General features: G+C 37.0%; 1 protein-coding gene across 6 annotated transcripts in view; it reads right to left on the bottom strand.

Annotated features, from left to right (window-relative positions):
- Nucleotides 1-25,741, bottom strand: part of mcf2a (MCF.2 cell line derived transforming sequence a) — a 170,873-nt gene that overhangs the window by 70,359 nt on the left and 74,773 nt on the right. For 4 of the 6 annotated variants that reach the window (XM_039766155.1, XM_039766157.1, XM_039766158.1 and 1 more), the window contains exons 5-11: nucleotides 16,776-16,895; nucleotides 6,698-6,814; nucleotides 6,388-6,537; nucleotides 4,183-4,307; nucleotides 3,185-3,299; nucleotides 2,937-3,056; nucleotides 1,646-1,837 (exon numbers count right to left, since the gene is read on the bottom strand). In XM_039766155.1, the coding sequence (XP_039622089.1) occupies nucleotides 1,646-1,837; nucleotides 2,937-3,056; nucleotides 3,185-3,299; nucleotides 4,183-4,307; nucleotides 6,388-6,537; nucleotides 6,698-6,814; nucleotides 16,776-16,895 (939 nt within the window). Of the gene's footprint in view, nucleotides 1-1,645; nucleotides 1,838-2,936; nucleotides 3,057-3,184; nucleotides 3,300-4,182; nucleotides 4,308-6,387; nucleotides 6,538-6,697; nucleotides 6,815-16,775; nucleotides 16,896-22,963; nucleotides 23,197-25,741 lie in introns of those variants that run through there. The other 2 variants (XM_039766159.1, XM_039766160.1) reach the window with 2 other exon arrangements.

Here is a 25,741-nt window from a genome sequence, read left to right as displayed (position 1 = left end):
GAAACACACATTTTCTCGAAGGTATCTTTACTTTACCAGTTTGGTATTACAAAAAAATTATAGTCAGTAGCTGTAATTACTAGTAAAAGAAACATTTCTTAGGAAATATTTGTCCTTTGCCATATGCCCTGCATAATAGACAAAACTCATATCTTCCCGATCTAGGCAGAAACAGAGCACCAGCAGAAAAACTGTGCAATGTGATGCATAATGCAACCTTCACACAGACAGTGACCAAGCCAGGAATACAATCTGGGTTTATGTATTAGCAATGTTTCATTGTACCACCACACAAAATACTAAAACCTAATTAAATTTAGATTTTACAATTAAATACTAATGGTACACATTAGGTTTACTGGTCACTTTAAATTAGAACAGTATAAGCGAGTGGGGATGTGTGCATGAGTGTCCCCAGTCTAAGCTGCTGGGTTGGGTACTGCTTTCCTCTGAATCTGAAATAGATGATATTAGAAAATGAATGGATGGGTAAATGCAGATAAAACCCAGTCTTGCACAAACTATTAAGATAAAAGACAGCAGCTTTCACCACTAACATTTTTTCATTGATCTTAATGCATCTATAATTACGACGTTTGAATAACATATAACAAATATATATACTGTATATATATGAATGATTATTATAAAAGATGACATTAAACTTTTATGATATTAGAGAAAATGACTTTCAAATACTGATAAACATCAAACTATTACACATAATGCACCTGATTAAGCAGAACTTAAATTCCACTAATCATTATTCGTTTCATTTTGTAGAGTGATGGGAAAGGGTAGTAGGATGTTCTCTAAAACCTAAAAGTGATTTATTTTAGCAGTAACTTAGAAAACAACCCATCTAAAATACAGCTAAGGCTTTTGTGCTTTTAGATATCCAGGAAATATCTTTATCTTTTGAACCCACGGACAACAGAAGCTTATATTGGCAGAATCAGGAATAAAGCAGTATTTACAGGACCAGACCATAATGGAGCACACTCTTAAACATACCATAATACCTCATACTGGACCAATTTAGAGTTGCCAACCGTTCTAATATATACTGTAAATCGATGGAATGTATGTGAAAACCACAGTACCTCAAAAATACCTATACAAACAGGGAGAATGGAAGAACCTAAACAGAGGACCAGGGTTCAAATCTAGTTCCCTGGATCTGAGACAGCAGCATTAACCACTGGGTCACACTGTTATCAAATAATCCATTTTTCTCTATCACCACTATCATGAAAAAATTATCCAAACTTTTAAAAACTAGCTATCAATACTGACAATTATTACATGAAACAAAAAACAAGCTATCACAAAACATCCTTAACAGGTGATATAGATTGTCACCTGGAAGAGAATATGGTTAATACTATTACATTTACGAGGCCCAGAAGTTCTAGTTTTTGGCATGTAGAGCTAATCTAACAAGTGTGTTACATTTTATCACTGATGTATGTTGAATAAGTGAGATCACATAACTGCTAATTTATGTGTTATGAAATATTACTCATTTAGCACTGGTCATCTCTAATATCCATATCATGTTCAGTCACAGTCACTGGATCCATTCAACCTCACAGAATGAATATCACATCTGTTTTGCAAAGCAAAAAATGAATTAATGAGGTACCTCATCCAAGCGAGCCTGCAACTCCCGTGAATGGCTCAAAGCAACCCATTTGGCCCTCAGGTTTGCTGTAAGCACGTCTGAAAAGTGTCTCAGCTCATTACATCGCTGGCAAATAAGTGCCATAGCATAGTGATGGTTAGCCGCTAGTTGGTGTCCCTGTAGGATAAGGATTTGAGCCTCACTCATTTCATCCTGCAAAACAAAATAAGATTATTACTATTTCACAAAGTGGAAAAGAAACATTGCATATTACTTCATCGTCTTTAAAACACTAGTCAACAAAATGTGATCTGTAGACTAGCAGACGTGTGTTGTAAAATATATTACAAAATTACAAAAATTATTTAATCAAACAACATGGCTATCTTTACAAGGGACTAATAAAATGACTCTGCATGTTCTCTACTTTATGCTACACACAGCCCCTCTCCACTATAAAAAAACTCAGAAGCACATACTCGACATTACTTGCAGATTTCTGTTTTATCGCTATATTAAATGGGCCACAATGGTTGCTAAGCAACAGGGGTGACACTTGTTGAAATGTGTGGCGGCAGTGTGTGATCAAAGAATGTATAACATTAATTTTGCAAAAAACTGAAAAGTATATTATATTGTTGTACTTTAAAAGGTCCAATTTATGACATTTTTGGTTAAGAAAAACCACCCATTACTGAACAGATTCACCTAAAATTGATGTAGCTTTAAACTCAAAACATATGTAAAATACAATGGCAGTGCCAATCATTAGCTTGTTTAAAATATGTAGAATCACACCACAAACATGTTTTGAGTAGCTAGGTTACATATGAAAAAAATTGTCAAAATATTATTTCTGCTCTGTTCACCTCATAGGGGTCGTAGTTTGTATTGCTGACTCTCTATGCTCTGCAGACACTGACACAAACATTCTTTTTGAGGGTGCTCTATTTGAATTAAGGAAGAGTGTCTTTTTAAAATTAAAAATCTTGGCCCAATCTTCACATTTTACTCAGACTACTGTTCAAGTTCTTTTCTGAACTGACCTGATCTTTACTAATATTTTTGATTCCCTTAGTCCTGTAATTCTTTTATTTCAAAATACAGTAATTATACCAGCACTACAAGCATTACTATCCATTAAGTATTTTGTTTTATCCACTGCCTTAAAGTAATGAACACTATCACAATTATTTTAATTTGACTTATCCCCGATTCTCATGACAGCCAGTAAAACACATGATTTGTTATGTTATTCAGATTGTTAAATGAAATATTGACTGATGGACTCTGTTAATAAAGTAAAACTCACCTGGCATTGCTTCTCCAGTGACCCAAGTTCACGGATCATCTGTTCAGTGTGTATAATACTTTCACCAACTGTTGGGATACTTCTCTCCTGAGCTGACAAGGCCTCAAGAGAAGCTTGCATCTGTAATACACAAAACGCACTGTTGACACCTATTAAAATGTGCCAGAGAGACTACTTGTAATAAAAATAAAGGTATTCTGAAAAGCAGAGCATCATAAAGAGATACACAGTGTAGGAATACTTTTTACCTCCTGGAAACTCTGCTCAAACCTCCACAGCTGCAGATACTGCTTCAGTTTTAGTTGATGCTTCTCCCAGAAACCATCAAATGCTGTCTCCATCTCATGCAGCTGACCCAGAAGCCTCAAAGTAAAATGAGTAGAAATCACTTTAATTTAAGGTTACTTTTGACCAATAAACAGAGAGTTCAACTTGAGAATTCAAAGGAGCTTATAAAAAACAAACTATATCCCTCCTGGGATATAGTATGGTTGGGATTAACACGTCCTTTTGTCTCAAAACCATCACTAAAGGGCTGTATCTTATCGCAGTGACAGTAAGACATGCTGGTGAATAACACTCCAGAAGAAGTCACACATTTTTTTTAAATCGTTGTGGGCTCAAAGGAACAATGACATGGTCAAAAGCAGTAGATTATGCAACAAGTTGTTACAGGGCCTGAAAGAAAACTTTCACAATCTATACAGATGTGATGCAATTCACGTATTGCCATTGCAACCAAATGTATTTGGATTTCTGTTAGATTTGAGATGCAAGGTCTGTCAAAAGGCAGACAAATGACAAATTAACCCGTTTAGATTGATATGCATTAATCTTGCACTCAGAGACAGATCAGAAAATGGTTATTCTAGCGAACCTTCCCAAATAGAACATAGTGAGTGAAATGATGTGGGCTGCCATAAAATAAAACAGCCAGTAACCTGTTTTGCACTTTAGGGGCAGGCTGATGCTCTGTTACTCATCATAAAATTCAACAAATATAAAAAAAACTAGATAATCCACAATTGTACCAAACATTTTTCTCTTCAGCAAATTTCCATGTAATTTTCCTTGATGGGTAAATGACTAATCCTATTTTAGAGTATTTTTTAGTGTTTGTGTGTCTGTAATTTTTTTCATATTATTATTTTCAAATTTCCATGAGCCTAAGATTTGCAATTACTTATTTGACTTTTTCAGAGAAGACAACAAATATGATATACTAAATCGATAGTTTCTGCCACACCTGTGCACAGTCTCCCAGTCTTGGCTGGCATTCCTTTTCTGTTCAGCATCAGCTTCCTCACTTCCAGAATCCTCCAAGTTGGCAAGTAACTGCCCACCCTGTCGCATCACCAATCTAATGTCTTCCTGGCAGGACAATAACAAAAATGAAGCTAATCACTGAAATGGCAAAATCAAAGTAAATGACATATACACAAAGTCAGTTATTGGGATAAAAGCATGCAATTTACAAAGGATCACTGCTTTCACAGCTGGTAGAGTTCAGTACTGGCAGACAGGAGATAGCAAATCAAAGATGTAGGTCTGAAGTTAACAACAATTTAGAGAAATATTCAAAGTAATTTTCAGTTGAACAGAGATATTTGTGCTATTACTAAATGATTTGCACAAAATTCAATACAAGAAATTTGACTTTAAACTTACAAATTAAGAGCATATGAAAATCAACAAAAGGGTTCTTGAATTGATGCTCATTGTAAAAGCTACCATAACAAAATAAAGAATTTATTGCAGGGATTCTGTCTTTTCGTCAAAAAAATACATCTGAAGCAGCTTCAGACCCAACAATTATCATCTTGTTGCTAAGCCTATGAGCCACAACACACTTAGCAAAAACAACCTTGTCTGGCCTCCACCTGGGGCTATAATATACTGTATATATATATATATATATATATATATATATATATATATATATATATATATATATATATATATATATATATATATTTTAGCTGTACATTGTGATTTAAAAATCAACATTTGTATAAATGGTATCTATTTGAAATGTTTTGCAATAACACATTTGCAACATGGCAGTGAATATGTTGCCTGATTTCTGGAAACAATGATACGTCATATCCTGGCTTGGTCTTTCAATGTACATATATCTTCAATGGTTTGAAATTTCTACCTTCTTTGGCATATAAACATAGTAACATTGTTTATTACCTAGTGCAAATACTGACTGAAGTTGAAGCTATCTTACGGCTACTGATGGCAAGATTCTCCTTCATGCTCTTGAGACTGTGCTGGGAGATGCAGCAAACCATCTTGTGACAGTACGTATGGATATGCCATCCTGGAGCAGCTGGACTACTTGTGTAACCTATGTCGGATACAGGTACCACCTCATGATACCAGTAGTGACAAGGACACTAGCAAAAAGGAAAACTAGAGAACAATCAGCAGGGAAAGATAAGGATAGAGCCATTGTTCGTGGCCACCACTTGCAAAACTATTCCCTTTTTGGGGGTCGCCTTACTATTGCCTCTCCAGTGCACCTGTTGTCACTTTCATTTGCACCAAAGTAAGTGAAGTTGATTCATAATCACTTATGCATCCTAACTGGACAGACTGATATTCCTGAAGCATAATTAACTTGATGATTAAGCGTTCCCTTAATTTTTGTGACCAATGTACAACTGCAGAGTTTTAAATATACCAGCAACTGCACGCTCACATATACTGCAGATTACACAAAGACAACTGTGGTGAAAATCAATATTAAAATTATAAGTTTTGTATTTGTTTTTACTTTGTAATTTTTGTCTAGTTCTAGTTTTAGACATTTTCTCATTTTTGGGAAAAAAACACTTGTTTCTTCATTACAAAATCCAAACCGTTTTTTCACTCTCCTATAATACGTTACACATTTCCACCACCTATAGTTACTCTGCTCAGTTAATTTAAATGGATCATTTGGAGCAGCTATATATACAGTATAAAAATGGTGGGTGAAAATGTTTCTTGTTCCCTGTTGTTTGTGTGGGTTTCTTCAAGGTATTCTGTTTTCTTCTCTGACTCCCTGTAAATTTCAATTTCAACTTACTCATATGTCTTCTTTTAAGCCCACACATTACACAGTAATGACAAATATAATATGCAAACTGAAATGCAACATAAACACAAAAAATACTGTTGCAATATAAGCAGAGAAACATGTTGTAGTTTATACATTAATATATGTATACTTTATACAGAGTTGCTATATCCTTGTTTGTTTATCTGTCTTCAACATAGGACATGTGAGGGTAGAGAGAAGGAGTGAGGAACTGGGTGCCAAAAGTTAGGCTTTTGTTTTTATTATTTCTTCAAAATGGTTGCAATTTATTTTCCTTTCACTTTTTTCTTTGTTTCTAATTAGGATTTGATAAAAAAGTGATATATAAATAAACTCAATAATGAAAAGCATGCCTGCATATACCTTAAGCTGCTTATACTTTTCTTTCTGGGTAACCAGGAGTGCCTCGATCAAGTTGACTTCATTAGGTATCTCAGTTTCTGCCAATTCTGTGCCAAATGCCTGTAACTGCTGAGCAATCTCCTTCACTGTGACTGCAAAGTTTTCTATGGCCTAAAAATGAATGAAATAAAATAGAACCTGTTATAAAGTACATATATGTGATTGGTTTTGTCAGTTTATATTTCTGGTGAGAACACTACCGTTGAACATAGTCAGACAGCACAGGCTAAATTTGGGCATTTAACACATGTATTGTATTAAACATACATACCGTGCGAAGGACAATCCAGTCACTGTGGCAGTATTCAAGAGTGCCGCCATACTCTGGAGTTAGTTGGTTCTCATCAATGTACCTCAACAGGTCTGTGACAGAGCTCAACATAACAACCTAGGATGGGAATAAAATTATAAATGAGGACTGGCTGGGGACAAATAAAAGATCTGACATAATGAGTCAGCAGTCAAAGTTGAACAGAAATGATTGCAGGGCATTGGACAGGAAAAAGAACTGAAGTAAAAAGAAAATTATGCACTAAACAAGAAATCTACTGAGACAACACCTGTGGTAATGACTCTCACAGTACATACAAAGTGAAATAAACTGCATACAAAGTAAAACTATCTACACTTCTCCTTATTTCAGAATGTTAACCTTATGGATATAAACTCATGTTATAACTGATAACACTGACATTTATGATTATTTACCCAAAATCTTCAGGGCAAATCTGTCCACAAAGATTCATCTTTTCAATTTTTCATTTAATGAAATAGTTTAATAATAATAATTTAAGATTTTCAAAAATAGTCAATAGTTCTATCTAAAAATACATAAGAATGTGAAATACAAAATTCCATAACAAAAATTAAAAAGAAAATACAAAACAAAATAAATAAATAGCTGAAACTTCAAATTATTAAGGCCAAAGTTCCTAGTTAAAAAAATCATAAATATAATCCAAAGATCAAGGCTCAAAAAGAGCAAAAACTAAATAGTAAAATAAAAATGCTAACATTAAAAGCAGAAACGGAAGCACACATAAGGAGTCAGTCAGTGACTAACTGGCTTGCAGACTTATTAATTGACTGAGTGACCGACTACACTGCAAAGATATATTGGCTACCAGAGATTTATATAGCCCTCATGTGCTATAGCAAAACTAACAGAACATTTGAGTGCCATTTCCTAAAAAGTGGTCTCACCTATCAACTTAACAAGTAATACAATGAGATAATTAAACTAAAAGAGTGGGGAATAAACTAAACTAAGAAGAGAAGCTAAAGGGAAATAATGATCAATTAAAAAACATGTATTAGAACTAAACTTAAACAAGGACATTTTGAAAAATAGAAAAGAAACAAAATACAAAACAAAATGCCATGGTGAGACTCAAAACAAACTGTAATACAGATGACAACACAGAATAAAACAAAAGCAACATATTCTGCTAAGTAACTAAAAGAAACTTAATTCTTATTTATAAACCATGTGTTATTTTCAATTAACAAATTACAGGAAATTGACTCAGTTCTGTATACCACGTTTATATTTTCATTTTTAAGTAATCTGTGAAATACTATACATTTTTGAACTGATTCGAAGTGGTGAATGGCAAGTTTTGCTCCATCGCAGCTCCAGTTGAATTCAAACCCCATGGTTACATTATCCTGATTAATTTCCACTAGGTTCCCCACTTTCTTCCTGCGTTCCAAAAATATTTCTTAAACTGTCCGAATGTTCAGGAAGTGTGGTTGTGTGTGTTAAAATGTGCTATGATGTACTGACATCCCTGTCTGGGTTGAGTCCTGACATTCAGCCAGTGTCTCTGGTTAAATTCTAGTTGTTCACAGCCCTAAAATAGAAGCAGCAGTCTTGGGAAACAAACTGATGAATTTTACTGAACTGAAAGGTAAAAATGTGATAAGAATATTTGGCTACTGAATGCTACAGGGTGTCACATATGTGCGCATGGGAGGCGGGAGGTGGCAGAGAACACTAATTCGCCTGGGTTTGATGACATCACTTCCAGTTTTTGCACCCAGGATTTTTCCTGCCTTATATCCAAACCTACTTGGATAGGCGTAGGTTCCAGGTTTCCTGTGATCCTGCTCTGGATAAACAGGTTTAGATAATGTATATATTGTTCTTAATCTCACATGCTGTCTTTTTGTGCCTGTCCATACTCTTATTACCTGCTCTGCTCATTATGGGTTTACTGTTCTTATACATGGGCTATTCAAGTCTCATTGCCCCTAACCTTGACACTACATGCTTGTTTTTCTTTGTTTCCCTCAATACAACTAGGTGGGGTCTGAAAACTGATTCAAGCCTGAAAACTGATTCAAGGGTCTGAAAACTGATTCAAGCCTAATAGCCCTATTCTTCCTAAGCCCCTGTGAATTCCAATATCAGAACACAGTAGATTCTGTTTTCTGATTTTTGATCTTTTCAGGCCTGCAAGTGGAAAAATTTTGTCTATAAATTGTTTGTGCCTGGAATAGAATCAGAGATCAATATAGCTGGTAGAAAATGACTAAGCCCAGTATTTGAGATTTTTCAATGCAATATTGAAGGCATTCATTATAAGCACATTGTCGTTGGAGCAGGATATGTTGTGTGCTGTAGACATTTAGAGTAAAAACCCTCACACCTTAAAATTCACCTAAATATCATTACAAATTGGCCCATTCTGGGCAATAAAAGGGAGCCTGACCTCTCCTCTCGCAGATCCATCCCCTCTTTGCTCACAAATCAGAAATTAACTTTGTCTGTCCAAGAGGTGGTGAACAAGAAACCTGGACAGACCTCCCTGATTGCGCATGACATCATGACAGACCCCAGGATGATCGTTTGAAGAAACCCATATCGACTTCCTGAAGCAAAAAGGTTGGAAGTGGAACTGGAAATCAAGTGTATGCTGGAATTAGGTGTGACAGAGGAAAGTCCTAGTCCCTGGTCCAGCCCTATTGTTTTGGTCCCTAAGTCTGACGGAAGTTGGAGGTTTTGCAATGATTTCCAGCAACTTAATCAAGTCTCCCAATTTGACACTTATCTGATGCCATGAGTGGACGACATCCTCAATGAAAAACTCGTAGATCCGTCCCACCTTAAAACCTATCACACCTCTCTGCCAGCGTCTTTTGTCATCTAAATGTGCTGTTAAAGACAAACTGCAAGCAGCCGGCTACTCCATCCCCCCACCGACTTAGAACGTACACAAACTTCTCCCAGCTCATGCCTTGATTGATTATCTGGGAGTGAAGTGGAGTTTTAGAGTAGAAATAATAGATCGTTATTTGGAACACACGCATTTCATGTGTGTTCCGTTTCTACAGTAATCTGTGTAAACACATTGTTAAAACAGAAACTTTTTCATAGTTTAGTAACAATTGTTACAAAATGTAGGAATAAACTATAGAATGTGTGAAGCATGAAGTCCAAATATCAAATAAACACTTTCACAAACAGTTCAAGAACAATGCAACAGCTTCTGTGGCTTAGCGGTAAGATTTGGTGATTCAGAGGGCAGTAGGCTTACCATGCCCCAAAGACCCCGGTTCGATTCTCCGTTGGGGAAAATGTGCTATTATTTTTTTCTTTTTAACCTCAAACGGACATAAAATTTATAAATTGTTATGCACTGTCAGTTAATGAGATCGTTATATTTTCATGCGGGATGCTCCTTTTAAAATATTTTTTAACAACTGAGACTGCAATTAACATGAACAAGTGTCCTTATAATTGTTATTTTTAAGATCCATAACACACAGTCAGACAGAGCACTGCATAATAGAGAGACAGACAGGCAGAGAAGTCACTAGATATATAAATAAACAGGGAAGGCACATGTACTGAAAGAAAAAATATACCAATAACTATCTGTTAAGGATCTCTTTGTATACCACGTTGTCAGTTCAGCACTCCGGTTGTAATATGACCAAGCAGTGCACTGAGATTACTTTTGAGAATGCAACGTATAGTTGTCCAGGAGAAAAGCAATGTTGCCTCAAATCAATGGCAACCTTTTGTAGGGTCTGTCCCTGAGACTTATTAATTGTCATCGCGAAGCAGAGCCTTACTGGAAATTTGAGGCATTCGAATTAAAATGGGAGATCAGAGGGTATAATGGTGATGTGAGGAATACATTCAGAGTGTGGCGCTCTGCTGTTTTTTGTGTAGCTGCCTTCACACAGCTTCTCCGCTGCTTTATAAACGAACGCCATATAAGGCCGTCGTTTCTCCTTGCTTTGCGGTTCTGTACTGTTTTTTTGTTCGTTTATTACGATTGTTATAGTTATTGTGTTGCTATTCGAGACTTACTTTACTGTTCAGGTACCCATTTCCTTTATTTAATCCGCGGCTTGTACGCTATATTTTGTTCATTTATTACGATTATAGATATTTATTGATTCCCTTCTTTAGCTGACTGCCTGCGCATATAAGGTGCTCCACTGGTTTTTTGTGAAACCTTTACACAGCTTCTCTGCTGTTTTATAAACGAACAACATATGAGGCCATCCTTTTTCCTTGCTTTGCCAAGGAAGCTGCCTTTTTATTTAATCCACGGGTTCTCCGCTGTTTTATTGTTCGTTTATTACGATTGTTATAGTTTTCTTTATATAGCACGTTGTCAGTTCAGCACTCTGGTTGTAATATGACAAAGCTGCGCAAGCTCACTCTTGAGAATGCAACGTATAGTTCTCCAGGAGAAAAGCAATCTTGCCTGAAATCAATGGCAACCTTTTGTAGGGTCTGTCCCTGAGACTTATTACATGTCATTGCGAAGCAGAGCCTTACTGGAAATTGGAGGCATCTAAATTGAAATGGGAGATCAGAGGGTATAACGGGGATGCGAGGAATACATTGAGTGTGGAGAAACTCTAGACAGCATGTGTATTAACTTGTGGATTTTTCTGTGAGTATTTGGTGGCAGCGTGACGAAGTTGCTTCCGCAAGACCATAATAGCTGTGGAGCTCAGCTTGGAGCATATTCTTTTCCCACCTTGTCAATTGTGTAATGCGTTTTTTGAACAGGTTTGATGCATGGAAGTGATCACTTTCATACTGCGTTCAGTCAGTTCACGTGAGCTGCTCTCTTGTGTGATGTTGCGATGTCCACGGCTTTATTTAATGTTAGCTAAGACCCGGCACTTAAAAGTTTCTCGCTACAGCAATTTTAACTCCGTTACAAAGTGATCCAAAGTCTCGTTTATACCTCGTGTTTTCTCATTAATCTTGTATCTCACGAATAAAGTATTCGACGAAGGCATGACAAACGGCAGCGGGAGTGTGTCCATAAACTTAATTTTAACTTATGGTTTACACCGTGCTGTTTCCGCAGTAGCTGCACTTATGAATATGCTTGTATGCGTTTTTCTTCAGCGCTCTTTGGGAGCGCTTCCTTCTTTTCTACGTACTGCGTTCACAGTCAGTTCACGTGATTACATGGGAGGCGTGATGATGTGACACGCAGCTCTGCCCCCCATGGCCATGGAGGTAAATTCCATTACAGTATATGGAGAAAAATAGGTTCCAGGTATGACCTTTACACGTAGGATTTCGAAATGAAACCTGCCCAACTTTTGTAAGTAAGCTGTAAGGAATGAGCCTGCCAAATTTCAGCCTTCTACCTACATGGGAAGTTGGAGAATTAGTGATGAGTGAGTGAGTGAGTCAGTGAAGACTTTGCCTTTTATTAGTATAGACTAGCAAAATACCCGCGCTTCGCAGCGGCGAAGTACTGCCTTAAAATTTTTATTAAGAAGAAAATTAAACCTTTTTAAACTGAGGGAAAATATACCAATAATTATTTGTTACGGATCTCTTTGTATACCACATTGTGAGTTCGGCCCTCCGATTGTAATATGACCAAGCTGTGCACTGAGCTTACTCTTGAGCATGCAACGTACAGTTGGCCATGTGAAAAGTAATCTTGTTTCAAATCTCACAGCTTGGATTGCTGCTGTCATAATTGTTTTTTTCAATTACGACAGTATTTGTAGGACTTGTGTTGAAGAGACATTCGGTATCTGTCAAGCGTTGTAAGTATACAACCAGTTTCATCAATAACTTCACATCCAGCTTTTGAGAGTTGAAACATTCATAAACATCAAAGTGTCCACCACTGAAACCGTCACCTGTGAATCTAAGATGTTTAAGAGGCATTGGCGGTTGTCGAAAGGTGTAAATTATCTGGCCATTTCGATACACTTGAAAGCGACAACCAAACAATTTAGCGGCAGCCATCAACTCACATGCAGAACCATAGGTGAAGGGCTTAAGCATTTCTCTCTTCTGGTGCTCCTGTGTAGTATAATTATCTCCTGTACCGTCATCAGTCCACACCTTGAACCTGTCCCAGTCATTCAATAAATAAGACACAATGTTCCTCCGGATATCAAGAGTGAGCCTGATATGGCCGTGCAATATGTAACAAAGAGAATGGAAAAAGGCAGGTGCCATCTCCGGGCATGGAAACCACTTGGTAAGTGACAGTTCTTTGATTGATGGTGATCACCTCGATAGACATGTTAATGGGGGTACGTTTGGAATGATAAAGGAAATGGGTACCTGAACAATGTAAAGAAAGTCTAAAATACCTACACAATAACTATAATCGTAATAAATGAACAATAAAACAGCGGAGAAGCCGTGGATTAAATTAAAAGGCTGTAGTTATCAGAAAGGAGACGTGAATCCTGTGGCGTAGCAAGGAAGGGAATGTAGAGACTGGAGCGACGGGCGGTCTTATATAGGCAGGCAGCCAACAACGTGGGAGGCGTTGGGATGTGGGACCCAATGCCGCCTCACGCGGTGATCGAGCTGCAGGCTATGGACATATATATGTAGGTAAGTAGGAATCAGTTAGCGTTGGGAACCCTGCGTACCAAATTTCTTGAAGATGGGCCCATAAGTAACAAAGACCATTGAAAAGTTCAATATGGCGGCCGACAGTGGCATCATACCACGGAAATAAGTACGTACATTGGTTTCGGTTAGCGCAGGGAAGCCGCCTACCAAATTTCATGAAGATGGGGCCATAAATAAGAAAGTTCAACATGGCGGACGTTGTCGACCGTTATGACCATTACGCGTAGAATTTCGAAATGAAACCTGCTTAACTTTTGTAAGTAAGCTGTAAGGAATGAGCCTGCCAAATTTCAGCCTTCTACCTACACGGAAAGTTGGAGAATTAGTGACGTTGGAAAGTTCAATATGGCGGCTGACAGTGGCGTCATACCACCAAAATAAGTACGTACATTGGTTTTGGTTAGCGCAGGGAAGCTGCCTACCAAATTTCGTGAAGATGGGGCCATAAACAAGAAAGTTCAACATGGCGGACATTGTTGACCGTTATGACCTTTACACGTAGAATTTCGAAATGAAACCTGGTTAACTTTTGTAAGTAAGCTGTAAGGAACGAGCCTGCCAAATTTCATCCTCCTACCTACATGGGAAGTTGGAGAATTAGTGACGTTGGAAAGTTCAATATGGCGGCCTACAGTGGTGTCATACCACCGAAATAAGTACGTACATTGGTTTTGGTTAGCGCAGGGAAGCCACCTACCAAATTTTGTGAAGATGGGGTCAGCCTTCTACCTACACGGGAAGTTGGAGAATTAGTGATGAATGAGTGAGTGAGTGAGTGAGTGAGTGAGTCAGTGAGGGCTTTGCCTTTTATTAGTATAGATTCGATCATTTTCCTCAATAAATAAATGACCAAGTATAATATTTTTGTCTTATTTGTTTAACTGGTTTCTCTTTATCTACTTTTAGGACTTGAGTGAAAATGTGATGATGTTTTAGGTCATATTTATGCAGAAATATAGAAAATTCTAAAGGGTTCACAATCTTTCAAGCACCACTATATATAAAAATATTCCTGAATATATAAAATTTCCATGCTCGTCATTTCACTTGTATTAGTGAAAGGTAAACTTCGACAGAAGCCACTCAGAGTCGATCGGGCTTATGAGGTTCGTCCAAAAATGCACCCATACAAAAAGAATAAATAAATATAGTGTTCAAAATGCCGGGCACATACATCATTTTGAATGAATTAACTGAACAGTGGGTTTATTAAAAATATTTTTCTGAAGATGTTTTTATTAACTTATTTCATTACGTTGTATTAGGAACTCATTGAGTTTACTAAAAATGTGCCTGAGTCGTTGCAATCAATATCAATATAATCTGACTTTAAATTTATATATTCAGGAATGAGGTTATATATTCCGACGTCGACTTTATATATTCGGTAATGACTTTATATATTCGGTAATGACTTTATGTATTCTAATTCTGATTTTATATATTCAGGAATGACTTTATATGTTCTGAAAATCATTGTAATTGCCTGCTTGGCACCCCATAGGCACTGTATAACAGATATATAAAAACAGATAAGGGGATAGATATATAGATAGGAAGGAAAGGCACTATATGATAGGCAGACAGGGAAGCTGCTATATAATAATAAAATTACTGTTATTACTATATAGATAGACAGGGAGTTCAGGGCAGGCAGGCACAGCGGCGAAGGTTAAAAAGAAAAAAAAAATAACATTTCCTCCCCAGCGGGGAATCGAGCTCAAGTCTCTGAGGCCCGGCAGGCCTATTGCATTCGGAGTCAGCAAATCTTAACAGTACACCGCGGAAGCTGTTGTATCATTCTTGAACCTTTTGTGAAAGTGTTTATTTGATGTTTGGACTTCAGGCTTCACACATTTTATAGTTTATGCCTACATTTTGTAACATTTATTACTAAAATATGAAAAAGTTTCTGTTTTAACAATGTGTTTACACAGATTACTGTAGAAACAGAACACACATGAAATGCGTGTGTTCCAAATAACGATCTATTATTTCCACTCTAAAACTCCACTTCACTCCCAGATAATCAATCAAGGTATGAGCTGGGAGAAGTTTGTGTACGTTCTAAGTCGGTGGGGGGATGAAATAGCCGGCTGCTTGCAGCTTGTCTTTATCAGCACATTTAGATGACAAAAGACGCTGGCAAAGAGGTGTGAACGGATTTAAGAAGCGATTTAAGGTGGGACGGATCTACGAGTTTTTTCGCAGGCTCTGGTAATTCTAGTGTTAACAGACTCTGCAAAAGCAAATACTGCATTTAGCACCCCTAGTAGTATTGCAGTATTATGTCCTTCCATTTGGGTTACATGGGGCACCAGCAACCTTCCAGCATCTGGTGGATAAAGTGCTCCGTCCTCATAACTCCTATAGTGCTGCCTACCCGGATGACGTGGTCATCTATCCAGCACGTGGAAGGAGCACCTACTGCAGGTCCAAGCGGTATTGTGGGCATTAGGCAAAGCCAGCCTTCAAATTAATCCAAAGAAATATTTCTTTGGGTTAAGAGAAGCCCAATATTTAGGCTACATAGTGGGCCAGGTACCATGAGTTCACAGTGTTCCAAAGTAGATGCCATATTGAAATAGCCCCATCAAAAGACCATGATGCAAGTCCAAGCTTTTCTCAGCTTAGAGGGCTACTACTGGCAGTTTGTATCCCAATTTTCTGTGAGAGACGTGCCCTTGACTAATTTAACAAAGAAAAGGACCCCGAACAATGTGGTATGGGATCCCAACGCAGAGACTGCATTTAGTGACTTAAAACAGTCTCTTGCATTGGCACCACTCTTGAAAACTCCTAACTTATCTTTGCATTTCATCCTCCAGATGGATGCTTTGGATACAGGTCTTGGTGCTGTGCTGAGCATATGGATCATGCACCTTTACAGTGGATGGCTTTACTCAAGGAGTCGAACCCATGTGTCACAAGATGGTCTTTAGACCTACAACTGTACAAGTTTTTGCTCGTTCATTGACCTCTCATTCAGGAACTCCTCACCCGATGGATCTGGTCTGAGGGGGGCCAAGGCACACACGTGCGCATGGGAGGCAGCTAAAGGGCTCAAAAGAGGGTAATTCCATGCTGGACCTGGTGGTGGCGGAGTACATTGATAATTTCTCCTTTTCCTCTGCAGACCAACCACAGGAAATTCCACCTGGGCCCAGCGACGTCACTTCTGGTTCCAGGCCCAATGACATCACTTCCGATTCCTGCCCTGATGACAAAATTTCCCCTGACCAGCGTTAAAACCGCCATATTGTGCCTAACTCCTCAGTTCTATTTTCAACTAATGTCTGTAAAGACCAATTGCTTCAACCTTTGCCTTTTTCAGCCAACTTCTCAAGTATATGGGGTGGCTGCCCCAAACCTTTTTACAGTGTTGTTTGCATTTATTTCACAAGGATATATGAACAACTGAAATAATAGATTCATAATAAAATACTGTAAGACCTTGTAGAAAATGTTTATGTCTTACCGGCATTTTGAGCATAAAATCTTCCTGACTGAAACGAAATCCAATATCAGTCACTGTCCTTTGAATGAATCCTGTTGGCCGTAGCACCAGCACCAAATGCAAGTTTCCGGGAAAGGACGCCTGAGAAAACACAATCACTGTTAAAAAGCCTTAAAGCATTGAGATAATAAAGTAATTACCATCCTAAATCAAAGTCACTACACAGGCCATAAAATGCACATAGGATTTGTTCACATTCTTTAAGATTATGATTCAGGAACATTGCCAGGAATATTTTGGACCATTTAACAAGCATGGACAAGAGGGGTGTAGCTTGCATGAAATTTGTACCACAGAAACAATGATTCATCATTCTACCAAATAAACTAAATAATTTATTTGTGCTTAATCAATGTAATGCATATAAATAAGTAATTAAAATATATTGGGTGAGAATACTACCTGGAATTAAATGGAGAAATGAAAACATCAAACAATTCATAACTGTCTTTTTGGTTTATTAGCTACAACATTCTTAATAAATGCAAACAATGCCTTAAGTGATCTATGGTGAAATGGCTACAGACTTGTAATAACATTGTGAATAAAGAAAGACAGTAAACCTTTAAAGCATAACAAGCTGAACCAAATAGAAAACCTGATTTAGAAAACTTGTTTCCCTAGTCAATTAGTGCTGTAGGGCATGATTTCCTGTTATTTCTGAGTTTAAAGTTAAATTTTCATTCATTAAAAAATACCTGCCCAAACTTGATAAAATAAAACCATACAATATGTTCATGTTATTGCACAACTTTTACCATTAATACAAATGTGCAATTTAAAAATTTTACACTTAAAACATTACAGCCAATAGAACTTGAATTAGGGCTTTCGTAAATCTGCTTTAAGGTGATGTTTCCAAAGTCAACTGTCAAGATGAGGGATTAAGTGGAAGTGTTAACGAGTAGTTCAAATGTCCCACAGGAAAGACTTACCACAAAACCTGTCAGTCTTTTCCATTGCTTGGCAAAATCTGCACATCTTTACTATAAAACAGGGGAGTTTGAAAATCTCAAAAATAAGAGAGGTAAAACATACTGAATTTCAGTAATAATGTACTTGCAAATGTTGTTATATTAATAATAATTCCGGAGTTGAATACTGCACTGGTGTCACAGCTTGTGTTTAGTTTGCAGATTTTCCCTGCAAACAAATTAGATTAAGCGTATCTCAGCATGTAATGATAATTCTGAATATAATTTACCAATATTTTTGAAATGCGTACTGCTTCTCAAAGTGAAAAAGAACTAACTTTTTACTTGATTATTTGCTCTTTAAATACCATGAAATGAGGTATTTACTAAAATTAGACTAATGAGGAGAATGAAACTAATTATACTGTAAGTGATAATGTAATAATAACCCTTATGGAAGAGTTATTCATGACATTCTAGTTCTAGTTTACTTTACAAAAATGGTTGGAGACTTGATTTGAGCTGCCGCTTCACAGATTTAGAAATCACAGTTCAATCCTGGATCAATCAATGTCTTTGATGGGTTTCCATTCTCCAGGGACCTCATGCATAACGCCGTCCGTAGAATTCACTCTAAAACATGGCGTAAGGACAAAAGCGGAAATGTGCGAACGCACAAAAAAATCCAGATGCATAAATCTGTGTGTTAGCCAACTTCCACATTCTTCGCTCTATAAATCCCGGTCAGCGTGAAAAGTAACGCAAGTGCACACACCTGCTGTCTCGCTCCATCTCCTCCCAGAATTACGCCTCTTTGAATATGCAAATCAATATAAATAGCCCTTAAGCTCAGCGTTCTGTGAAAAGGCAGTGGCAAATGCACGGGGGAAAATCGAAGAATTTCAGCGAATACCAAATGGAGACAAGGAAAAACTATTTGTTGGTTGAAACAGTGGTATAAACAACAAAAGGAAGTTGATCAAGTGACATAGAGTGTCGGAGAAACTCAAAAGCTCAAGTTTACAAAGTCGCACAGTGCCCAAAATAAAAAAGAAGTCAGATGTCAAAGTCGCCGTGAAAAGGCGAGTCATAGCACACCGTCTGAGTGTCATATTAAAGCTTATTAGGGTACAGAGGAAAAAAAATAGGGACACAGTGAGAAAAAAGCTTGAAATGTCAACTTTAATTTCGAAATTTCCACTTTATTCATGTAATTTCTTTTGTCATTAAAGTAGAAAATCATAAACTTCATCTTAAAATCGTTTCATTTACTTGTTTCTCAAATCCCATCGTAACTAAAGTAGCACATTAAATGCTTTGTTTTGTATATGTTCTTCTATGTGTACTATGTGTGTGAATCACTACGGGCTTCTTAAATGGGCTTTCTCTTCCTCTGACAGGACACAGAATCCATTACATTCATGATATTACAGCTCTCTGAATAATTAAAATACTGAGATATATACTTGATATCGTTTTCATGATGATTGGAATTAAAGCATGTATTAAACATGGGAACATGGTGGTGCAGTGATTGTTCCTGCCTCACGCAAGATGCTTGCTGTGCTGTGCGAGACCTTCAATGAAATAATTTATTGCAGCAGTACTGTCTCTTTCAAATGTACAGTACTAACCTCCAATTCCTGTCCTTCCTTTTCTTTTTCCAAATACCCAATCGCCACACAATCAGTTCTGTAATAGATGTTAAGCCATCTTTTTTTAGCTGAGAATGCCGATTCTTCAAAACTTTTAAGGAACATTGAAATATCTTCATAGTACATGTTTAATTATTCTATCCATCTATCTTTCCAGTGTCCCAGCAGCCCCAGCAAGAATACAGCACGAGGCAGGAACAATCCGTGAACGGAGCGCCAGCTCCTTGCTAGCGCTGCGACACCATGTCCTCACATGTTTAATTATTAACAATATAAATTATTTAAATGATGTTAACATTATATCTGTATAATGTCATAAACATATTTTGCTGTGATTCCACACTCAGATACAGTGATATAACTACTCCGAGTGGTGCAGTGAGAATAATATGGAAAAAGAAGATCCGCTGTGGAAACCCCTAACAGGAGCAGCTGAAAGAAGAAGAAGGTGCAGTGAGAGTAACAATGCTAAAGCAGCTATGGTATTTGGAATACTTTGACTATTCCGTAGACCATTATATTGTTACGGGTTAATTACAAGCAGATGCCTTAAACTAATAAACAATATGCAGTTAATTTCAGTTTATATGATAAAGCCACATCTGGGATGTTGATCTAAAAAAGAAAGGGAAACCACACTGGAACGAAAGCACTGCTTTGACGCTGGGTGCCGCCAGTTTGCAAAACTAAGCGGAAAACTTGCGTATGCCAGGGTTTTAGCTAGCGTGAAAATATACATCACAATTTGAGTGTGAAATGGGAGTATGCAACGTTTATACATGAGACCCCAGGTGTCTGCATTCTCTGGATGCTCCAATTTTCCTCACATGGGATTGTGCAGGTAAGGTTTACTCAGCCATGTGTTGATAAGTGTGTGTATTTACAAGTAAGTGCCTTGTGATTGCTACTACTTTGCATTTAATACTGCTGGCATTGGTTTCCTATGACCCTGAATATGAATTAAGTACAGTACATTCATGGAATTAGTGGAAGAAAGTTAACTATATGCTATCTAAATGCTGATTTGTATTGTAATAAATCAATCTCTGTCTTAAAAGTAATTTGTCACAGAGGAAAAATAATTCTAAACTGCTAAAAATGTGTTACTTGCTTCAAATTATGTAATTTTTGATGCAAAGAAACATTATAGAAAAAATTAAAAGAGAAAACCACTTGTGTTGTAGGAAGATTCTTTTTTTTTTTTTACTACTGAGTACCATTCTGTTACTTAACAGTAAGCACCAACTGGTCTTTTCCAATATTTTAGTAGCATAGGATTGTAATCATGTTATCCTATAAGCACTAATGACTAAAGCATATAACTTTTATATTTAAAACGATCCTTTAGTAAAAATATGATTTCTTTACTTTTTAGCAAATTGTTTTAGATGTTCATTGACACAGTCATAAAACTGGAAACATTACCCTTCTTTTTAAAAAGCATTTCAAACAATTACAAGATGAATGTTGATCTGTTATAGTAAGACAATAATCTAGATCCATGGTAGCCAGTAACAATCTTGGTGTTATTCAGTTAACACAAGCTGAAATACTGTTTTTTTCTAATCAGCAAAAGAGGAGTGTTATAGTTGAAAATGACAAAAATGTCATGAGAGAACCACTTAGCATGCATTAACCTAGAATCAAGTGCACAATATTCCAAATTATTAAAAATGTGGATATGTTAGGGCTGTATAGTTACAATGGTGTTTATGCAACCATTGCAGAGCTCCACAAACCTGGGCAGGTCACTCTGTCTTGAAATTTGCATATTTCCCCATGATATGGATATGGGTTTTCTCTGGGTAGTTTGATATCCTTCTATCATGTAAAGCTGTGCAGGTTAAACTAATTGGAAACCTGATTAGATATTATGTATGGGTGTGATTATGCTTTGGATAGGACTTACATCCAGTGTTGATTCCTGTCTTGCCACCCAAGCTTATATCTTTATAATGTAATAAGTGGGGTTCAGAATAGGGACAAATGAATTGTTTTAGTAAACCAAAGTACAAAGAGAAAAAAAAAAGCACAGGGAAAACACACAGTAACAACTAAGTAAATAGTACATAAAGGCTATCTGAACCCCTCTGGGTCTGGTAAAACATTCAAGTTCTTGGACAGAAGCTTATAAAAATGTGCCATCCCAAGGTTCAATATGCACTCTCCAAATCCATCTTCCATTTTCTCGACTAATAATTCTCACACTGACTGTTTGGCAACAGAACTTTTGCCCTTTAGCTCAGCTTCTAGGTCCAAAATTATTTACATATTAAATCCCTTATGAACTTCACTTCTGAGCCAAGCTCTGAGATCAGGTGTTTGTCTACAAAGTCTTAGGGTCCTTAGGTCACCATGCCCTCTGTTAGTTTTTTAACAATTACACGCTAAAGTTGTGCCCTTAAAAGGACAATATAGTACAGCAGAGTATAGTTGAGAATTGCCTTCTGTTTATACTGACTAGGAGGTTTTTGCTAGCATTCTTCTAGCCCTCCATGCCAATTCACACACTACTATGCCTTCATAGTTGCTCCTATATACCAATGCTGGGATGCTCAATGACTGCCAATGTATGTCTCTCTCTCTCTCTCTTTGACCCTAAAATCTTTAGAATTTTAGGATCTTTGCTTTCTCTCATGTCATCTTGATGCTTCTTCAGCTCCTGACAAATCACTGCTAACTGGGCAACACATTATATGTACAGTAAACTACCTGACGTTGATGGGTTGTGCACTTTTACAATACAGATACTAAAAAAATAAAATATAGTAAATTCTATTATACATGTGATAATTCTATAAATATCTCCTTAAGCGTTTACTAGTTTTGTAGTTTACATATAGTCAAATGTAAGATTATTCAATGCGTGTATAACTATGCTACATAAAAGGGAAATTATACATATTAAGTAAAATGTGAAATATATGAAATCTACACATAAAGCTGAACCTGAAATAAATACACTTGAAAATAAACACAGTTATTTTATTTTGTTATACATGAAGTTTGGCACTGTATTTGAAATCAAATGGGTACATTTCTGCTATGTTATAACACGTATTAAACATTTTCATGCAGTTTACCTTCCTAGCACATTGGCTAATGCCAGATACTGTGCTAATCATTTAACATGCGCAAACGTAAAAAAATGATTTAATTTGTCAAATGTGCTTAAGGTGTCGGTTTCCTTGGCTGGCTCAAAACTAATGTTATTTTTTAAGGTTCAATATTGTTTCTAAAAGACCATCGTGTACACACAGTGCTTAGACTAATGCGCAAGTTCACCACTGACATTGATTTGTCCTGCAGTCCTGGTGCAGGTAAGTCATGCCAGGTACTTCATTAATAAAGACAAACCACCTACGCAAACTAGCTGTTCGCTAACGTGTCCATAAAGACACAATGCGGTCTGCAGTGTAAGTGCCGTCGCGGGCATCACTATCGCATCGCATGACTAAGGTGAATTATAGCTCTGCAACACATACGACTAACGTGGAGCCCGCTATCTCACCGCCCGGATCTGCAGCATTCTACGTAATGTTCTTGAACTTGGGAAACAGCAAAACACAGAACGGCTTACCGTGGTCCTTCTTAGCCGCGGCATGCCTGCCCGCGGATTAGCTTCTGCCATTGCTCGACCGGCGGCCACTCACGACAGGTTTTATAGCTTCTGGGCCGTTGCTTGCTGCCTCTGTGTCTCCAGCTGCCAGCGCCGTGTAAACGGAGTGGGGGCAGCAGACCGCCGCAGACACAGCGATGCAACGGCCAGGAGAGGGTGGCAGCACTGCGCTTGAAATAAGCCACACAATTCTGAGCTTCAGCTGCTAACTGCCTAGAGTTAAACAAATAACATCTGCGCCAAGGTGGTCACCTACGTACCGAGTGAGCAATAGCCTTTAATTATATAAGAAGAAAATTAAAGATGGTTGCGTACGGAAGCCTCTTTCTACTAAAAAAATGGAAAAAGGCAATATCTTATACCTAAAATTATACCTTCATTTCATTCTAGGAATGTTATATTTAACAAAATCGTTATAGTCTGCACTACCCTATAATAAAATGATGGGTAATGTCCAAGTAAGTGTATTTGCACTTAAGGTTAGTACTTTATAGGCATGTTTTATTAAAAAAATTAGCCAACATGCTAAAGTCACCTATAACCAAATTTACCAGAAACAACCTGAATTTATAATTTTCTGCATTAACTTAACACTTTTTGAACTTTGTCCCAGTCTTCCTTATAAGATTGCTTCAGTTCATTGGTATTTGTGGGCACACAGTGCACAACTGTCTCAAAGCTCTAGCACACAATGTCAGTGACTTGGCCATTCCAAAACCTTGACCCTTTTCTTTTTCAGCTATTTAGTTGTGAAGGCATTTTTGTGCATAGAATGAATTTTCCACTGCATGATTTAGTCTTGCCCAAGCTTTAGATGTTGGCGGCATTAATGTTTTAGCATTATGATTCAGTGAAGCAAAGCTCTGACAGGTGTTGTACAAAGTAAGCATTAAGCCTTTCTCAGTCATTTAAACTTATGATCAAAGCATTTTAGCTGCTCTTAAACTATTCCAAGTTTTCTGTTTTCCCCACATGTTCAATGTAATTTGTTATCTAGAAAAGTGCTGCTTTTTGTAGCATGTAAAATTATCCTCATGCTGGGGCTTCAAGCCTATTTCTGGCTCTATTTGCCCTATAGTGTTCTAGGTTCACCCTTGGTTGAGTTGTCACATGTGAAACCTGAACTTTCTAGTTAAAAGATTGAGCTTGAAGGCTATGCCCCTTATTCTTGGCATTAAAATGAGGACAATCTTTTTTTTTTAATTTGCATGTTTTCACTACCAGTTCAAATTTTTCCCACTCAAGGTTACAAAGAGCAAACCAGTGAAGTGGTACAATAAGATTAGTACAATTTGCCCCATTAGCCACAGTAATTTTAAATTTCCATGTCGTAGAAAATAATTCCATTCAGTATGATGCCTCTTTTTTAAACAAGCAGAGTCCTTGTGTGGAAAGATCACAATATGCAGAACATATTTTTTTTTCAATTGTTTGCCAGCTTCACATTGTCCAGCCAATGCCTGGCTGCACAGTGGTTAGCATTGCTAACAGACATCCTAGAATGTTACGCTGGAGTCATAAAGTGTTTCAATTTAGGAAGTTCATAATAAATATATTTTTCTGGGCAGTGGTTGGTTGCAAAGCTCACTGTGACCTTAATGTTTAAATCTTTATTATTGTATTTTGTCAGAAGATGATGATGTCGGAGTACAGTATATCAGAATGATCAGTTGCCAGTCAAGAAACTCCAGATTCCAGTATCCCATTGTTTGATTTTTTTTTTTTTTTAGTGAATGGTGTGTGAACGTTCATATCTTGAAAGTCATTAGCAGAAGAGGGACAGATATTATTAATTTGGTACTTAATGGTAATGTTAGAAAAGTCTGCACACATAAAGGAAAATTCTGGTATGGCTCCACCTGAAATTTCATGCCAAAAATGCCAATGGCTATTGCACAGATTGCCCTGCATTTTTCCTTCAGAATGTCCTGTGCATAAAGAGGATTTCATGGTGTTCTTAGAGACTACCAGACCTGACGACTAGTATAAGATTTTTGAGGTGATGTGCTCTACTTGGGTTTTACCAAACATGACATTGTGCATAATAACCAAAAAACTTCACTTTCATTTCATTTGTCCAGATGACATTTTTTGAGAAGTCTTTTGGTTTGTTCAAATGTAACTATGGAAAACTAATTAGTGTTGGCACATTCTTTCTGTATAGAAAGGGCTTTCTTCTGCCTCACCCTCCATGACAGATATACTTGTTTAATCTTATGCTGATAACCGACTCATAAATTGTAACAGTCACTTTTGTGGACAGAAGTCTGAGAGCACTGTTCTTTGTGATTTCTCAGAATATTAAACACTCCTATGATTCCTATGAAGATTGACATGTTCTCTATTTGTATAATCTTTTTCACTAAGATGATTTTCTGAGATCAGTATAGAAGTTTCTTTGACATGGTGTCATTACAAATTTGAATGCTCCAGTATGAAATTCTAAAAGTGTTTATTAACTATTGAACTGCATTTGATTAACAAAATCTGCCCTTAATTACAGTATCTTCTTAACTGATGTGCAATGAATAAGGATTTACTTCCTTTTTTACACAGGCCTTTTTTTCTATCCATACTATATGTGTAGATAAATGAAAGCAAGTGTAGCTCTGGCTTTCACAAGTTAATTTGGATAAAAGCATCTGTAAAATAAGTACAAATTAACACGTGTTTTTATATGTTACCGTATTTACATAAGTTAAATGTATGTATAGGCCTACTCAGTATTGCAATGACAAC

The sequence above is a fragment of the Polypterus senegalus genome, chromosome 10, assembly GCF_016835505.1.
Source record: "Polypterus senegalus isolate Bchr_013 chromosome 10, ASM1683550v1, whole genome shotgun sequence".
Classification (NCBI taxonomy): Eukaryota; Metazoa; Chordata; class Cladistia; order Polypteriformes; family Polypteridae; genus Polypterus; species Polypterus senegalus.
The sequence above is the reverse complement of the archived record's forward strand: the minus strand, read 5'-3'. Positions and strand labels throughout refer to the sequence as shown.